Consider the following 15,700-nt stretch of genomic DNA (forward strand, 5'->3'; position numbering starts at 1 on the left):
CTTCCCTTTCCAACTTTTCGAAACGCACTTTTGACTTCCTTCTGCACTTTTATGAATTTCATTTGAAACCATTTCAAACCCTAGGGGAAATTGAATGGCCTTATTTTGGGAGGGAGATATACGGCGAAGCTGTTTACGCATGCTCGATTTATCTTTGATATATTTCGAATGGAAGTGGAGTCGAGCGTGGCTGGTATTAATTTCGGGATGTCCCCTCGAATGTAGGTTAGATCACAAGAAAGAGGACGACGATACGAAAATTCTGGATAAGGACGTGACCCGGATATTTTTTGACCCGGGTCATTACACGGTGATGGAGAACGTCGGTCAGTTCCCGCTGACCGTCACGAGAGAGGCCAACGACCTTTCGCATTGCGTCTGCGTCGAGTTCAAGACTGAGGACGGCACGGCGAACGCCGGTTCCGATTACGAGGAAGCGGAGGGCACGCTGGTCTTCCGACCCGAAGAAGTTCACAAACAAATATACGTCAGCGTCATCGACGATGACGTATTCGAAGAAGACGAACATTTTTACGTCCGACTTAGCAATCCCAGGTAAGACAAATGGAACTCACGTTCGTACGTCTTTGTATTTACCCTTTTTACCGTCGTATACAGGTACTTAACACCGGATGGTCTGATGGTAACGAGGCCACCTACGATGAACGGCGGATCGCCCAGGCTTAGTTCGGGGCAATTGACGACGACGGGAGCCAGTCGACCGCCTTTGGAGCTGGCCACTCCGGCGGTAGCGACCGTCATGATCTTGGACGATGACCACAGCGGCGTTTACTCATTTGCCGAAACCATGTACGACGTGGCCGAATCGTCGGGCGAGGTGCGCATCCTGATCAATCGCTTCAGCGGCGCCAGAGGACGGGTCCTGTTGCCCTACAAGACCGTCGACGGCTCGGCCCAATCCGGAGCTGACTACGAAGCCTCCTTCGGAGAGATACTCTTCGACAACAACGAAACATCGTGAGTTTGATCTTTCCTTACGCGCTTCTATCGCCTCCTACCGTCTAAATTCATTCGAATTACATTTTTAAAAAAGTGTGTTTAAAATAATATTAAAATATTTAAGAGAATGATACGCCCCTGGTGGCTTAGTAGCCCGCGATACCGCGAAGCGACGCGTGTGGAATGCTTCTACAGGCGCTAGTAGGTCAGATTTGCTCTACTAAGAGTTTGAAGTATATTTACATTCAGCCGTAGAAAAGCCATATTTTTTCAGTGCGCAATAGCGATGTAAGATTTAGTAGAGTTAAGATTGCTTCGGAGACCTTAAACTAATATAAAGAACAAATTTTCTCCCTGCCCTTTACACGCATTTCCCACTATCGATTTTTCGGGGACATCGTTTATACTTATTTGTTATGGAAATTCCCACGTCAAACTGATTTTTTCCCTCAAGTTGTATTCGTAAAATTGAACGTTTTAACTTAACGTAAAAGCTTTAAGTTAATCGGTGATAAGAGAGACGAAAAAGCGCGGGTGGTCGACCGAAAGCGAGCGTTAAGAATAGAAGGGAAATCGGAATGATTCTTCCGGAGGGAAGTCGGTGAAAGTTGAAATTCATAATAGTCGGGAGTTTGCTCCGAGGTCATCGTTTGAGGAATTTCTCTCATCCTAATGTAAGAGGCCGTGGCTGCCAGTTGGAAAGCGGCCATCTCTTCTCCTTCGTTTATTATACGACTAGAAAGAACGCCACTCTCATCTGGTAGCGACGCCGAAAGGCTAGGACGCTGTAAAGTACCGCTTAGTTAAATGGCGAATTTCCAGCCCACGAAGCGAGGTCACTGTCGTAGTGGAAAGCTCGAGTTTTTAAGCCTTGGCGCTTGGTGGCTGTCTTTTTAGATTCCGCGACCGATTTTTGGATCAAGGCGAAAGCTCCGGCAAATTATCTTCTAATTATTACACTCTTTTGAATCTTTTACTTCGCGCTTGAAAATTTTGTTATTTTCGGCTGGCGAGAGAGGGCGCTGTCTTCCTTTAAAGATTCATTGTAAAAGAATGAGGTTTAATAAATTCGGTTTTCCCCGCGTTTTAATCCTTTTTCTCGGGCTCTATCTAAACATTTCTCCTCCGGAAACTGTATTCGTTAATGGGACCGAAGCGACTTTCATAATGTCCTATCGATCCCCGTTGTTTACTTTGTGTCTGTTTTTACTCCCATTATCTCGAATACTCGGCTTATAACGCGTTTTCGAGTCGTTTAAGTTTAATCCTTAATAAACGTTATTACTTTTCGCCTTTGTTTAAACCTAATTTTTCCCATTGTTACGCCTTGAACAATTTATTGAAGTGTATTTTTGTTAACCCTTTACGTTTGACCCCGCGTAAAGTGGATCCGTCGGTTGACAAAATAGGTGTTTAAATAGAGATGGGCAAGATAAAGGTTTTGACGGGCGAATATTTGGAGTTGTACATTGTTTCCATTCCTTCCTAAATACCTTAGTGACGATACCACTCGCTATTCTTGGCATTTGTCTTTATGCCTCTCGTAATCTTGGCCGGGCTCGACAAGAGAGGGCGAAACCAGTACAAATTACCGGGGCCCGTGCTGCCTTGGGGGCCCGATTTGGAACAAACGAGGTATACTTCACCTTTAAAATGTATAGTTATCTCTAATAGTTACGGTTCTATGGGGGCCCGAAATTATTTTTTTCCGGATCGTGGGCTCGCGCAGCCTTGGTGGCCCGATTCGGAACAAACGAGACAGACTTGGAAATAGCGGGAGTTCTGGGGCCAAGGGCCCTTAAAATAAATCATTCGAAAGGGGGTTGCGGGCCACCGGGGCCCCCAAATTTAATAAAAATATCTATAAAAAAAAATTCCGGGAAAACATTTTTTGAAGCCGTCTCAGAAACGTTGTTTGCCTACCGTAGTCAAGAGCGAAATCTAGCGTTAAAGTTATCGTTTTAAAGTCAATAAATGTTTGCGTAAGTAACGTAAACAATTTAAATTATCATATTTTCCCTCCCTATTTTTAAAATCCCCCCATTTCAACCCCCCTAGGCCAGTGGCCCTCAATAAAAATAAACTTAAGGGGGGCCGGGAGACCGTAGGGCCCCCGTTAAAAATATCACTGAAACGAGGTAAAATCTATAGTTATCTCCAATAGTTACGGCTTTATAGGGGCCCGAAATTAATATTTTCCCGGGGCCCGAGGACGCTCTCGGCGGCCCTGATACTGGCGGACTCCTTCGGTCAAATACTTACGCTATCTACGCGACCGCCGCGTCCGGTTAACCCATACGCTAGATGGCGACAACGTACCTAATCCGCCATTAAATTCCGCCAAGGATTCATTACTGTCACTGAGAAAACGAAAACGCCCGCATTATTCATTCGTTTTCTCCCGTTTTCATTCCTCCATTCCTCGATACTATATATATACCACCTTCCTTCTTCTCGCTAATAACGTCCTCAATTAGTGACGTCACGCCCGTTGCCACTATTGGGTTTCCTACTCCCCCCCCCTCCCCTGAAGAAATGAGTGATAACGCGTCCAGACGGAGGCAGGTAGACTTCGAGGTGTAGTTGCTGCCGCTGGGAGGGGATTTTTTATGGGTTTATCGACTTTATTGACTGCACCGGGTAACGTACACCCTGTCTGTGCCGCGAGCCGAGAATGGCTGACATCTTCCGATGACGGAGGACAAGAAACGTTTTTCCGAATCGTTCGTTTTGGCAACTTGAGCAGTCACGTGGCTCGTCCCCCCGCTCGGCCTTCTTTCGCGACATCGACTTGGCTTTATACCGCCGATGACGTCACCCGCTTGGGAATGGGCTATTTTGGTTTTTGGGCCTCTCCTCAAAGCCTTTTTATATCTGTTTTTTTGTTCCTCGAATCCGAACGACTTTTAATGACGTCAGAGTGCCAAGAGTATTGTGAACTGCCCCATTGTTTCGATATCTTCTCGGTTTTTTTCGTTTTTCCTATTTTCCCTTTTTACCTCGGAATTCTCCTTGGGCAAGTTGCGCCATTTTAGGAAATCACATTATACAATGGAGAAAGTATTCATTATTTTAATCGTTTCGAGTTAATTTTCGAGCTCTAGCGTTTAACCGACTTTTTTACTTTAGACAATAATTACCTGTTCTCGGAAGAAATTCCACGTTTTAAAAATTCCTCTGGCTTATTTTAAATATTGGGTAAAATCAAAACCAATTCCCTGTTTGAATAAATTCATCTGGCTTATTTTAAATATTGGGTAAAATCAAAACAAATTCCCTGTTTGAATAAATTCAACTGGCTTATTATAAATATTGGGTAAAATCAAAACAAATTCCCTGTTTGAATAAATTCATTTGGCTTATTTTAAATATTGGGTAAAATCAAAACAAATTCCCTGTTTGAATAAATTCCTCTGGCTTATTTTAAATATTGGGTAAAATCAAAACAAATTCCCTGTTTGAATAAATTCCTCTGGCTTATTTTAAATATTGGGTAAAATCAAAACAAATTCCCTGTTTGAATAAATTCCTCTGGCTTATTTTAAATATTGGGTAAAATCAAAACAAATTCCCTGTTTGAATAAATTCCTCTGGCTTATTTTAAATATTGGGTAAAATCAAAACCAATTCCCTGTTTGAATAAATTCCTCTGGCTTATTTTAAATATTGGGTAAAATCAAAACCAATTCCCTGTTTGAGTTACCTGGTGTTGGAAATAAGGTAGCGAAACACGAAAACGTTCATTTATATTAATTTTTAGACAAACTGAATTTTTCGAGTTACCTGGTTTTGGCAATAAGGTAGCGAAACGCGAATTGGCCAGAAATGTCATTTAAAATTAAAATTTCTTAATGCAACCGAAAAACAGAAATGATCAGTACTAACTAAAAATATGTAACTTTTGAGGCAAAAATCGGCATAAACCACTAAAACTTCTTGTTCTCTTATTCAAAAAATGAATAACGGGCTACGGAGGACATGCCATATGCTTTCGATTGATATATCGCCGACCCTTCTAGACCTAATTGTTGGAATACGGCATAGGCTATACGTGGGCCTGACAGATTTTGTGTAAAAAGCTTAAAAGTAATGCTATTAAGACGCTCTAAATAACACACCCTCATTATTTTAAAAATACGCTACGAACCTCCGCCAAAATGGCGTAAACATAAATATATGGTATATTGGCCCATAGAATCGTTCCACATGAATATTTTCAAAAAACCTGACGTCAATTAGTTCTCCGCTGTCTCCCTATTAGTGTAAATGTTTTAAAAAAAACTGACGTCACTATTACTTCTCCGCCAGGGCCGGATTAAGACTTTATGGGGCCCTAGGCCCAAGTTAATTTTGGTGTCCCCTTTCAATAGCGAGGGAAGCGTGCTAGGCGCTTCCTCAATTTATAATTGAGAAATTGAAGGAAAATTCATTTTGCTGCCAGATTTAGTATGTCGTCAGGGGCCAGACGGCAGTCCGTCAGAGAATGTGACAATCAAACGTTTTTGGTTCATAAAATATTTTGTGAAAAGCAAATGATTAAAGTTTTGTATTTTTCGAACCCTCTTGGTGCCCCTTGTAGGCTTGGTGCCCTAGGCCCAGGCCTATTCGGCCTATTGGTTAATCCGGCCCTGTTCTCCGCTGTCTCCCTATTAGTGTTAATGTTTTCAAACCATCTGGTCCAGTTTAAAGTCAGAGTGGAATGGTTAAATTTAGAATATTCGATAATCGTTGGAATGTTAAGAAATGACCTCTTTTAAAGACTGTCATTATCGAAAGAAAGTTTCCATGTTCGACCATTGTTTGCGGAGTTGGCGACTTGGTCATACCTCCATTTGCGAATATATAGGCTTTGTAGGTGGGCGCCTACCCACCATTATCTCTCCGACAAGAAACACTTAAACTGCGGATACTTTAGAGAGAAATCAATAACGGAACCACCACCTTCCTAACTTGCCAAAGCGAGCTCAAAGTCGCAAAGATTAATAGATATATTGAAGGAAACCGATAAAATTTGAGAAGAGAGGAGAGTGGTACCCCAGGCGGGGCTGCGGGAGTTTCGATTTTTTTCTCCCCTTTAGCATCTCTCCAGCTTCTTTCTTCTCCGTTCATCCATCTCTCCTATTACCCAAATTGGCTCCCCGTGATAAGCTTTCGGATCACCGAATCTGCTAATTTAATTCGCGGTTGGAGTTCCTCCCTTTCGCCCACCCAATTTTTTCATTCAAGGCTGCCTTCTGATTACATTTCACCGAGGAGCAACAAACGCAAGGAGACCGCAGCTAGCCTTTAAACACGCTAACGCAGTGTTGTGTACAAATTTTATTGGGCGAGCCTATTCGCTGAACGTTTTTCGGAAAGGGGGAAGACGATTTCCGAATTTTCGCCTTCCGACGGCAGCAGGCGCTAAAGCGTCTAACCAATGAAAACTGTACGCGAGAAAATGCACGACTTTTGACGGATAGGTTTTAATAACGCTGGTGGAATATCCCACTTCGACGATTCGTTCCATTTTGGGAAAGCGATCACTTAACCTCCGCGCAAACCGAGCGAGTTTATAAATTTCACTAAAGCTACATTGGACTGACTAAAATTCCGAAACAAAAAATTCCTTCTCAATTTAGAGGTTTACCATTGGCTTAAATACATATGTTAGTAGCCAATAGTGTGACTCCGAAAATTACTAGGATGAATAAAAAAGTTAAAATATAAAGTAGTCCACCTTTTTACTGGTTCGTGGTGAAACAAACCGTTAGTGAAGATTTTTGAATGGAATAAAGGTACAGTGGCATACTTATGAGTAATTATGTTACATATGATAGTTATTAGTTACAAACCACGAATTCAAAACTAAATTTGTTTTACTAAACCCGGTTTAAAGTAGTTTAGTATGTCTAATCTGTAAATGGGTTATAAAGATAAAATGTCAAGTATTACGAAGGAATTTACAAGTACACTCATTTTAGCTGTAATAAAGCGTTGGGCTGTAGCCAATTGGGTCATCAAAAACAGTTAGCCGGACAGCCGTATCAATTCCATAAGCCGCGTCCGTTCACTTGCTTTCCGAAATAACTACGATACCACTTTTCCGTTGGAAAATAAATCTAGCAAAAATTCAAAACATAAATAAAAACGTTAAGCCTTTTAATAAAAAAGGACGAAATTATATGAATAAAATGAAGCCCGGGAAAAAACTAATATTTTAATCTTCCATTACCCAACTTTTAAATCTGAAATATTTTAAATTAAAAAAATGTAAACGTGATATTATAAATTTCCTGAAAAACTCGAAACATAAAAATATATAATCGAAAAAAAAATAAAACGGCTAAGTAAGGAGAGTTATATCAAGGATGAATGGACGTTAACTGAGAATATGTACGCCTTTCATCGTGTAATATTTCTTTCCTTTCTGTTTATAAGAATGCAATAGAGTAATATCGGCGTGACGTATGTCGACGTCACCCATACTTTTTCCTATAGATAAAAACTGCCCTCAAAATGGCGGCCATAGCACAAAACTACAGAGTGATACTACTCTATACGATCGCGGGCCTTATCTCCATGTAGTCGAGGAATCATGAAAACAGGGGCTATAATTACAGTCAAATATTCCCTGTGAGCCTGACTGCATCCTTGGTGAAATCTAGGAGCAACAAACACAGCCTACCAAGCCTAGAAGAGTTAGGCCTAGGCTCAAAAGAATCTGCAAAGATTTCAACCTTGTAGATGCCCCAGAAAAGCTCAACCTGAATTTCAACTATTTTTTTCTATAAACCTGCTTCTTTTATTTGACAATGCAATTTTTTATAACCTAAGTCTCCGAAAACTTCATTTGCATTAACAGCACTTGACACTATATTGTGGTTCATTTTAGCTCTTAAGCCTTGGTTGTTCAAACCGGTTTGTTCACTAAAATAATGACCGTCGGTTTATCAGACGTAGAGCTAATTGTGCGACAGCATAGTCGGAATTTGAGATTCGATGACATCAAATATTACGCAATATCTATGAAACAAACCATTAGTGAAGAAATTGAGCTAGTGGCATACTTATGATAAATTATGTGACATATGCTACTATGCCAATGAAATGGGTGGAGCTTAAACTACGTCACGCGTATTTTCATATTCATAATTCATTGGCTAGTCACAGTCGCGAAGAATCGTTAGAAGTCACCGACCCAAGAAAAGTCGCTCACTCGGAAAATAAACTTAACAGAAAATGTATTTGACAAGCCCCGATTCGTTCTCACACCGAAGTTGTGGGGAAATTTATAACGTTAGTCACGAACTAGTTAAGTTCCTCATACGTATTTTAGAAAGAGAAAATGGGATAAGTAAGACAAGGCTTTAAATCGAATCGGCGACGAGTTTAGCGTACCACAGCGTGAGCTCAAATCTCATCTAGAAACCGCGCCTGTCTCTACGCGAATCACTAGGGCTGTGCGAGTACTTGAACATCATCGAGTATTCGGCCTCGAATATGTAATTGGAGAATACTCGTCGATTACCGAGTACCAAAAAAATGAATATACCCGATTACTCGAATAAGCTGCTCTCTAAACTCGTCGGGTATTTGTTTTTTTCTATCATCGTTGCTTCGAAGTTCAAAGAGGGGTTTTTACAACATTTTGGGGGGCAATAAACGGTACCTACAAAGTTGTGGAAACTGTGGTTCTTTTAAATTAAAGGAGTATTTTTCAGCATTAAAACTTCTTTTATACTCATTTTAAATTTAATTTCACATTTTCTTGAATAAAACCAGCTTCTAATCAACTACTCGATAAGCCGACTCGTTAAAAATATTACTCGAGGCTTTTTTAGTTACTCGACTCGAATAAGAGAAAGTTTCCCCTTAAACAAGTACTCGATTACTCGACTCGACTTCAATATTACTCGACTCGAATACTCGATAACCGACTCGATTGCTAAAACCACAAATCGCGCAGCCCTACGAATCACAGTCCAACTTTGACATTCCAAGTGTATACAAATGTAATTCCCCGTTATCCCCGCGCAATTTCTGGGCTTAAAATAAACCGAAATCGTTTTAATTATTTTATGATCGTCTGAAGTGGGATTTAAAAGAAGAACTTTATTTATATTGGATTGACAGTCTGTTTTTCTGTTAGTTTTAGAAGCTTCCAAGACACGCGCCGTCACGTCTGTCGCTACTTGTTTTTGGCGTTGGTCGCCAGGGGGCTTTAAAAATATTTTTCTGGGCCACCGGAGCATTCTCGGTGGGCGCAAAATGGGTGTTCTCTCGCTTTCGGTGGAAACAATAACTGGCTTAAGTGGCGGCGAAGATCGTGGCTTGGCTCCTGGGAAGCTTTTAGTCGTAACGCGAACTCGGCCGCGTACTTTAGATCCAATATTTTCTCGAAATGTCTCTTCCCTTCCCCGAGACAGTCGTCAAAAAATGAGATATGGAAGCTCTCCGTTGTTTTATACGGACCTTCTTTGTTCCCGTTCTTACGCCTCGGCGAGTAGCGGCTGTGGGCTTCTCCACCATTTCGTTTTGGGAAATTGTCTCCGAGAAGATAGCGAATGGAAGGGAAGAGGTTCCCCGCCTTGTTCCGTGTCCGCCGCCGCTCTTTGTTCTCGGGACGTTGTTTATCTCTGCCAGGACTGAATGTCTCGGCCCCTTCTCTTGACATGACGAGAAGTGTTCGTGTTTTTAAAGCTGGAAAGAGATGCCTTCCTCCGCCCCGTTCCTCCCGTTTTTAAATCTATTAATTCTCTCTCTGCGTGTTCTCCGGGACGCTTTCATTTCGTGTCCCCGAGTTCCTCGCTGCACCGCTGTCTCGGAAGCCATTAGTTTTGTGCCGTTAATTCTGGGGAGGTAATTAACCACGTGGAATCGGCGAATGTCTGCCGCTTTCTAATTCCTTGATTATCTTCACTATATAAATGTGTCGTTTATTATCCGGTAATATAGACGAGTTATATTCGGGTGTACTTTATAGATGAGTGAAATTGGGGTGCACACTGTAGATGATTTAATCTGGGTGTATGGTGTAGATAAGTTAAATTGGGGTGTACGCTGTAGATGATTTAATTTGGGTGTATGGTGTAGATAAGTTAAATTGGGGTGTACGCTGTAGATGATTTAATTTGGGTGTATGGTGTAGATAAGTTAAATTGGGGTGTACGCTGTAGATGATTTAATTTGGGTGTATGATCTTTTATATAAATGGTGTATGGTGTAGCCTAAGCGAGTTAAATTATGGTGTATGGTATAGATGAGTTAAATTTAGTGAACGGTATTTAAATTAAATTCTGGTATACGGTATAGATTAGTTAAATTCGGGTATATATTATAGATTAGTTAAATTCTCGGATATATAGTATAGATAAGTTAAATTCGGATATATAGTATAGATTAGTTAAATTCGGATATATAGTATAGATTAGTTAAATTCGGATATATAGTATAGATTAGTTAAATTCGGATATATATTATAGATTAGTTAAATTCGGGTATATATTATAGATTAGTTCAATTCGGGTATATATTATAGATTAATTAAATTCGGGTATTTATTATAGATTATTTAAATTTGAAATTTTAGCATGAAATTATTGAAATGAAGTATTATAATTGAGCCGTATAGGTTTGACTAAATTTTTACGCTGCCCTCGATATATCTAACAAAAGTAATGATTGAATTTAAATAGGTTTACTCCTTTACCTCGTTACTGATCTCTTTAGCGGTGATATAATCTTTAAAGCAGATGTTTTGGTTTTCTTAACAACCTGAAATTCTCAGGAGTCAACAAAACGCCAGTGGAGAAAATAAGTTTGTTCCTCCCGGATCAGCTTCGCCCAAAAAGCTCTCGTTGATAGAGAGGGGAAAAATCAAATATTTCCTCCACGCGTAATCCTTTCGTAACGTAAGCCCCGCAAAAAGGCGCACGCTGCTATGGAATAAGTAATCGGGCTAAAGCCATAAGTTCGGAGAATACCGGAATTGATCGTGTTTTTATTCGTCGAATACCAATCCTTTTTTTTGTTTTTTCTTTTTATTTCCACTCGACAAGGCTTTGTTGATAATATATATTTGGATGACTTAATCTTCCTTTATACTTTAGCCACTTCAAATAGCTGTTGCTTCAGATTTACATTTCATTCTGTTTATATTTTTGGAAAGATTGGTTTTGATGGTTTCTAAATATTGACCGTAGACGGGTTAAGCTAACACTAAAAAAAAAGTGTAGAGGGAATGCTAGATTTAGAGGTCGGCGTTCGATTAACTTTTATCCATCGATAAAATAAGTTCGGCGATATTTAAATAATATTTATTTAAATAACCAATATTTGAATAATAATTGTAAAATGTTTAAATAATCGAAAGTGGATAAGCCTATTATTTAAACAAAACAAACCATTATTTAAATAAATACCATTTTAATTCAAATAAATGCTTGGTTGCGTAAAAAACATAATTAAATAAGTTAAAATTATATTCTTTTTACCAGCTTTTGTTAAATAAATCGGAAATTTTGTGGATAACGAATAAACAATTCCGAGCACTAGCTAGATTAGAAGTTTATTTTTAATTTCCCGCGTAATAAAACCAATAAATTCTCAATGCTAGATTGTATGGGCTGAACATGTCCATTGTAATATGTTTATATCAGATTGGTCTTATTTACTTCAATTTCCAAGGTTGACAATTAGTATAGAAAACGTTGTGGGTGTGGAAGTATTTAATTTCAACGTTCAATTTCATTTTTTTAATCAAATGTTTAAGATGCGCTTTGTAATTAAATTTTCCTTCAATTAAAACTAGACTTTTTGTACTCTCAGAAATAAAATTCTTTAAAAAAATTAGCGCACCTCGATGCAATTAAAGCGAAGGTGTCCGTGTTTTCTCCAAACTTAATTAAGAAACCGCGAAGCCATTATCTCCAGCGGCACCATTTTGCTCATTTCCCTTTATAATTTAAATAAAAAACTACTCATTTTAGACGACATTTTCTCGCCTTTTCTCACTTCCGGTTTTCCGACTTTCGGCCTCTGCCGCTTCCGGTTCTTCCTTTGCGATCAAAATTCACTCCAATCCCGTCTCTTTCTTAAGCAGGAGCTCCTGTGTTTTCCCATAAAAAATGCCAAAAAGAGCATCGAAAAAAAAACAACATTTTTGCATAAAAAATAGAATGGAAATTCGGAGATAGGTTTTCTATTGTGGCGTGACGAGGATCAGCGGGGGGCTTTTCCTTTATTCTTCCGCGTACGATTGTAGAGAGGTATCCCATCTGCAAGCCTCAGCTCGCGGCTTCTTTCCATAGCGCGCTGTACGCCGCTAATATCTATGCCTAAGTAGTATTGATGTCTGGAGTCGGATGCCTGGAGTTCCCGACTATCACATTCTCTTAATAGGGACCGTTGTCATGGAGACTGTTTGGCAACGGCCCAAGAAGCCAGGCAAAAAATGTGCCAGCGGAATAGAAAAAGTTTGAAATGAAAACGTAAGAGCTTCTTTGTATATCGGCCTGGAACCTTCCATAGCTCCACTTTCTCCCCTTTACACTACTTTTACTCTTTTTCGTCTCTTTTTTTGATGGCAGAATTCGGCCGCTTGTAAAGAGCGTACGCGTATAGTTAAGAATATTCTTAAGTCCCATTCGAGGGGCTAACCACACTACGACGGAATACGTATAACGACGGATGACACTATTTTTTACGCGGTTCTACTCAGGATTACATACGATTCGGAGGTTTTTGGTGAAATACTGTCAAGTATTATTTTGGGATTACACATTTTTGAAAGGTATTACACGTATTACTTTGTGTTGTTCGAATATTTCACAGTAATACAATAATAATACTCCGTAATATAAAAGTAATAATTGGAAATAGAAAAGTAATACTCCGTAATATAATAATAATAATACTCCGTAATATAATAATAATAATACTCCGTAATATAATAATAATAATACTCCGTAATATAATAATAATAATACTCCGTAATATAATAATAATAATAATACTCCGTAATATAATAATAATAATACTCCGTAATATAATAATAATAATACTCCGTAATATAATAATAATAATACTCCGTAATATAATAATAATAATACTCCGTAATATAATAATAATAATACTCCGTAATATAATAATAATACTCCGTAATATAATAATAATAATACTCCGTAATATAATAATAATAATAATAATAATAATAATAATAATAATAATACTCCGTAATATAAAAATAATAATACTCCGTAATATAAAAATAATAATACTCCGTAATATAAAAATAATAATACTCCGTAATATAAAAATAATAATACTCCGTTATATAAAAATAATAATACTCCGTAATATAATAATAATAATACTCCGTAATATAATAATAATAATACTCCGTAATATAATAATAATAATACTCCGTAATATAATAATAATAATACTCCGTAATATAATAATAATAATACTCCGTAATATAATAATAATAATACTCCGTAATATAATAATAATAATACTCCGTAATATAATTATAATAATACTCCGTAATATAATTATAATAATACTCCGTAATATAATTATAATAATACTCCGTAATATAATTATAATAATACTCCGTAATATAATAATAATAATAATACTCCGTAATATAATAATAATACTCCGTAATATAATAATAATAATACTCCGTAATATAATTATAATAATACTCCGTAATATAATAATAATAATAATACTCCGTAATATAATAATAATAATAATACTCCGTAATATAATTATAATAATACTCCGTAATATAATAATAATAATAATACTCCGTAATATAATAATAATAATAATACTCCGTAATATAATAATAATACTGGGTAATATAAAAAATACTCTGTAATAGAATAATAATAATACTAGGTAATAGAATAAAAATACTCGGTAATAGAATAAAAATACTCGGTAATAGAATAAAAATACTCGGTAATAGAATAAAAATAATCGGTAATAGAATAAAAATACTCGGTAATAGAATAAAAATACTCGGTAATAGAATAAAAATACTCGGTAATAGAATAAAAATACTCGGTAATAGAATAAAAATATTCCGTAATAGAATATTAATACCTCGTAATAGAATATTAATACCTCGTAATAGAATATTAATACCTCGTAATAGAATATTAATACCTCGTAATAGAATATTAATACCTCGTAATAGAATATTAATACCTCGTAATAGAATATTAATACCTCGTAATAGAATATTAATACCTCGTAATAGAAAAATGTATATTACGCGGTAATAGCATAATTCTTGGTAATACCGTATTATTTCACGGTAATACCGTATTATCTCTCGGTAATACAATATTATTCTTTACGGGGAATTTGTGCATTACACGCGAATATTCGGTAATACACGCGAATATTTGGTAATACACGACAATATTTGGGAAAACACTAGAATATTTGATGGTAATACACGACAATATTTGGGAAAACACTAGAATATTTGATGGTAATACACGACAATATTTGGGAAAGCACTAGAATATTTGATGGTAATACACGACAATATTTGGGAAAACACTAGAATATTTGATGGTAATACACGACAATATTTGGGAAAACACTAGAATATTTGATGGTAATACACGACAATATTTGGGAAAACACTAGAATATTTGATGGTAATACACGACAATATTTGGGAAAACACTAAAATATTTGATGGTAATACACTAGAATATTTTGGAAAACAGTAGAATATTTGATGGTAATACACGATAATATTTGATGGTAATACACGATAATATTTGATGGTAATACACGATAATATTTGATGGTAATACACGATAATATTTGATGGTAATACACGATAATATTTGGGAAAACACTAGAATATTTGATGGTAATACACGATAATAATTTGGTAATACACGATAATAATTTGGTAATACACGATAATAATTTGGTAATACACTGGAATATTTAGTAATACCAGATGTGGATAATTATTAGTAGTTAACATTTAGTAGTACACTAATTTAAACGATTATATTATCATAAACAATTTGGTTATTTAAAACTTTTTATTTAATAATGAGACACGATACTTCATGACTGGTTATAATAAAATGTTTATTTTACACTAAAATAAAAACATTTAAAAGCGGACAAGCTTTACAGTCTACAAAGTTAAATATTACGAAATAAGATTTTACAATTTTCATTTAATTTTCAAGGAAGTTATTTTCTTATCAAGCACTCCGACTCTCAGTCTTCCTACTTTTTAATATGAAAATCGTTTTCATTCAAGCGGATTTTCGCCTTTATACATTTTTATTTTGTATACTCCTTCGTATATTTTTTACCTGCAAAGCGGTGAGCGTGTCTCCTCCCGTTCGGAAGAAAGAAGTAATGGAAAACCTGGCATGGTCCGTGCTCGGTTTATCTTAATATATAGTTGGGGGGCTTTGGCCTTTCTCGGGTGGGACAAATAAAAATTGAACAAAAAAGGCGAGAGGTTCAACTTTTCTTTAAATAAAAAGGTAGGCTCCCCTCCCCTTAATAGTAAAATGAAAAGCATCCTTCTCCTTTTTAAATTATAATAAGCATCTTATTTCACTTCATATTTCTCAACTTTTTTTATTAAACAATAAAGCCTAAGGTAAGCAGATGCCGAGAAAAAGGTCTTGATCGCACTTAGCTCCAGTATTTTTTCCCGGAACACTTACGATTTGAAAGCTAAATGGTGTAATTCATT

General features: G+C 36.9%; 1 protein-coding gene across 1 annotated transcript in view; it reads left to right on the forward strand.

Moving 5' to 3' along the window:
- Positions 1 to 15,700, forward strand: part of LOC149935003 (sodium/calcium exchanger 3-like) — a 157,912-nt gene that overhangs the window by 35,227 nt on the left and 106,985 nt on the right. Inside the window, exons 5-6 of the mRNA XM_090154720.1 lie at positions 226 to 555; positions 619 to 978. Of these exons, the coding sequence (XP_090010846.1) occupies positions 226 to 555; positions 619 to 978 (690 nt within the window). The remainder of the gene's footprint in view (positions 1 to 225; positions 556 to 618; positions 979 to 15,700) is intronic.

Source organism: Leiobunum rupestre, chromosome 7 (assembly GCF_980474605.1).
Source record: "Leiobunum rupestre chromosome 7, qqLeiRupe1.1.hap1, whole genome shotgun sequence".
In the NCBI taxonomy this organism is placed as follows: domain Eukaryota; kingdom Metazoa; phylum Arthropoda; class Arachnida; order Opiliones; family Sclerosomatidae; genus Leiobunum; species Leiobunum rupestre.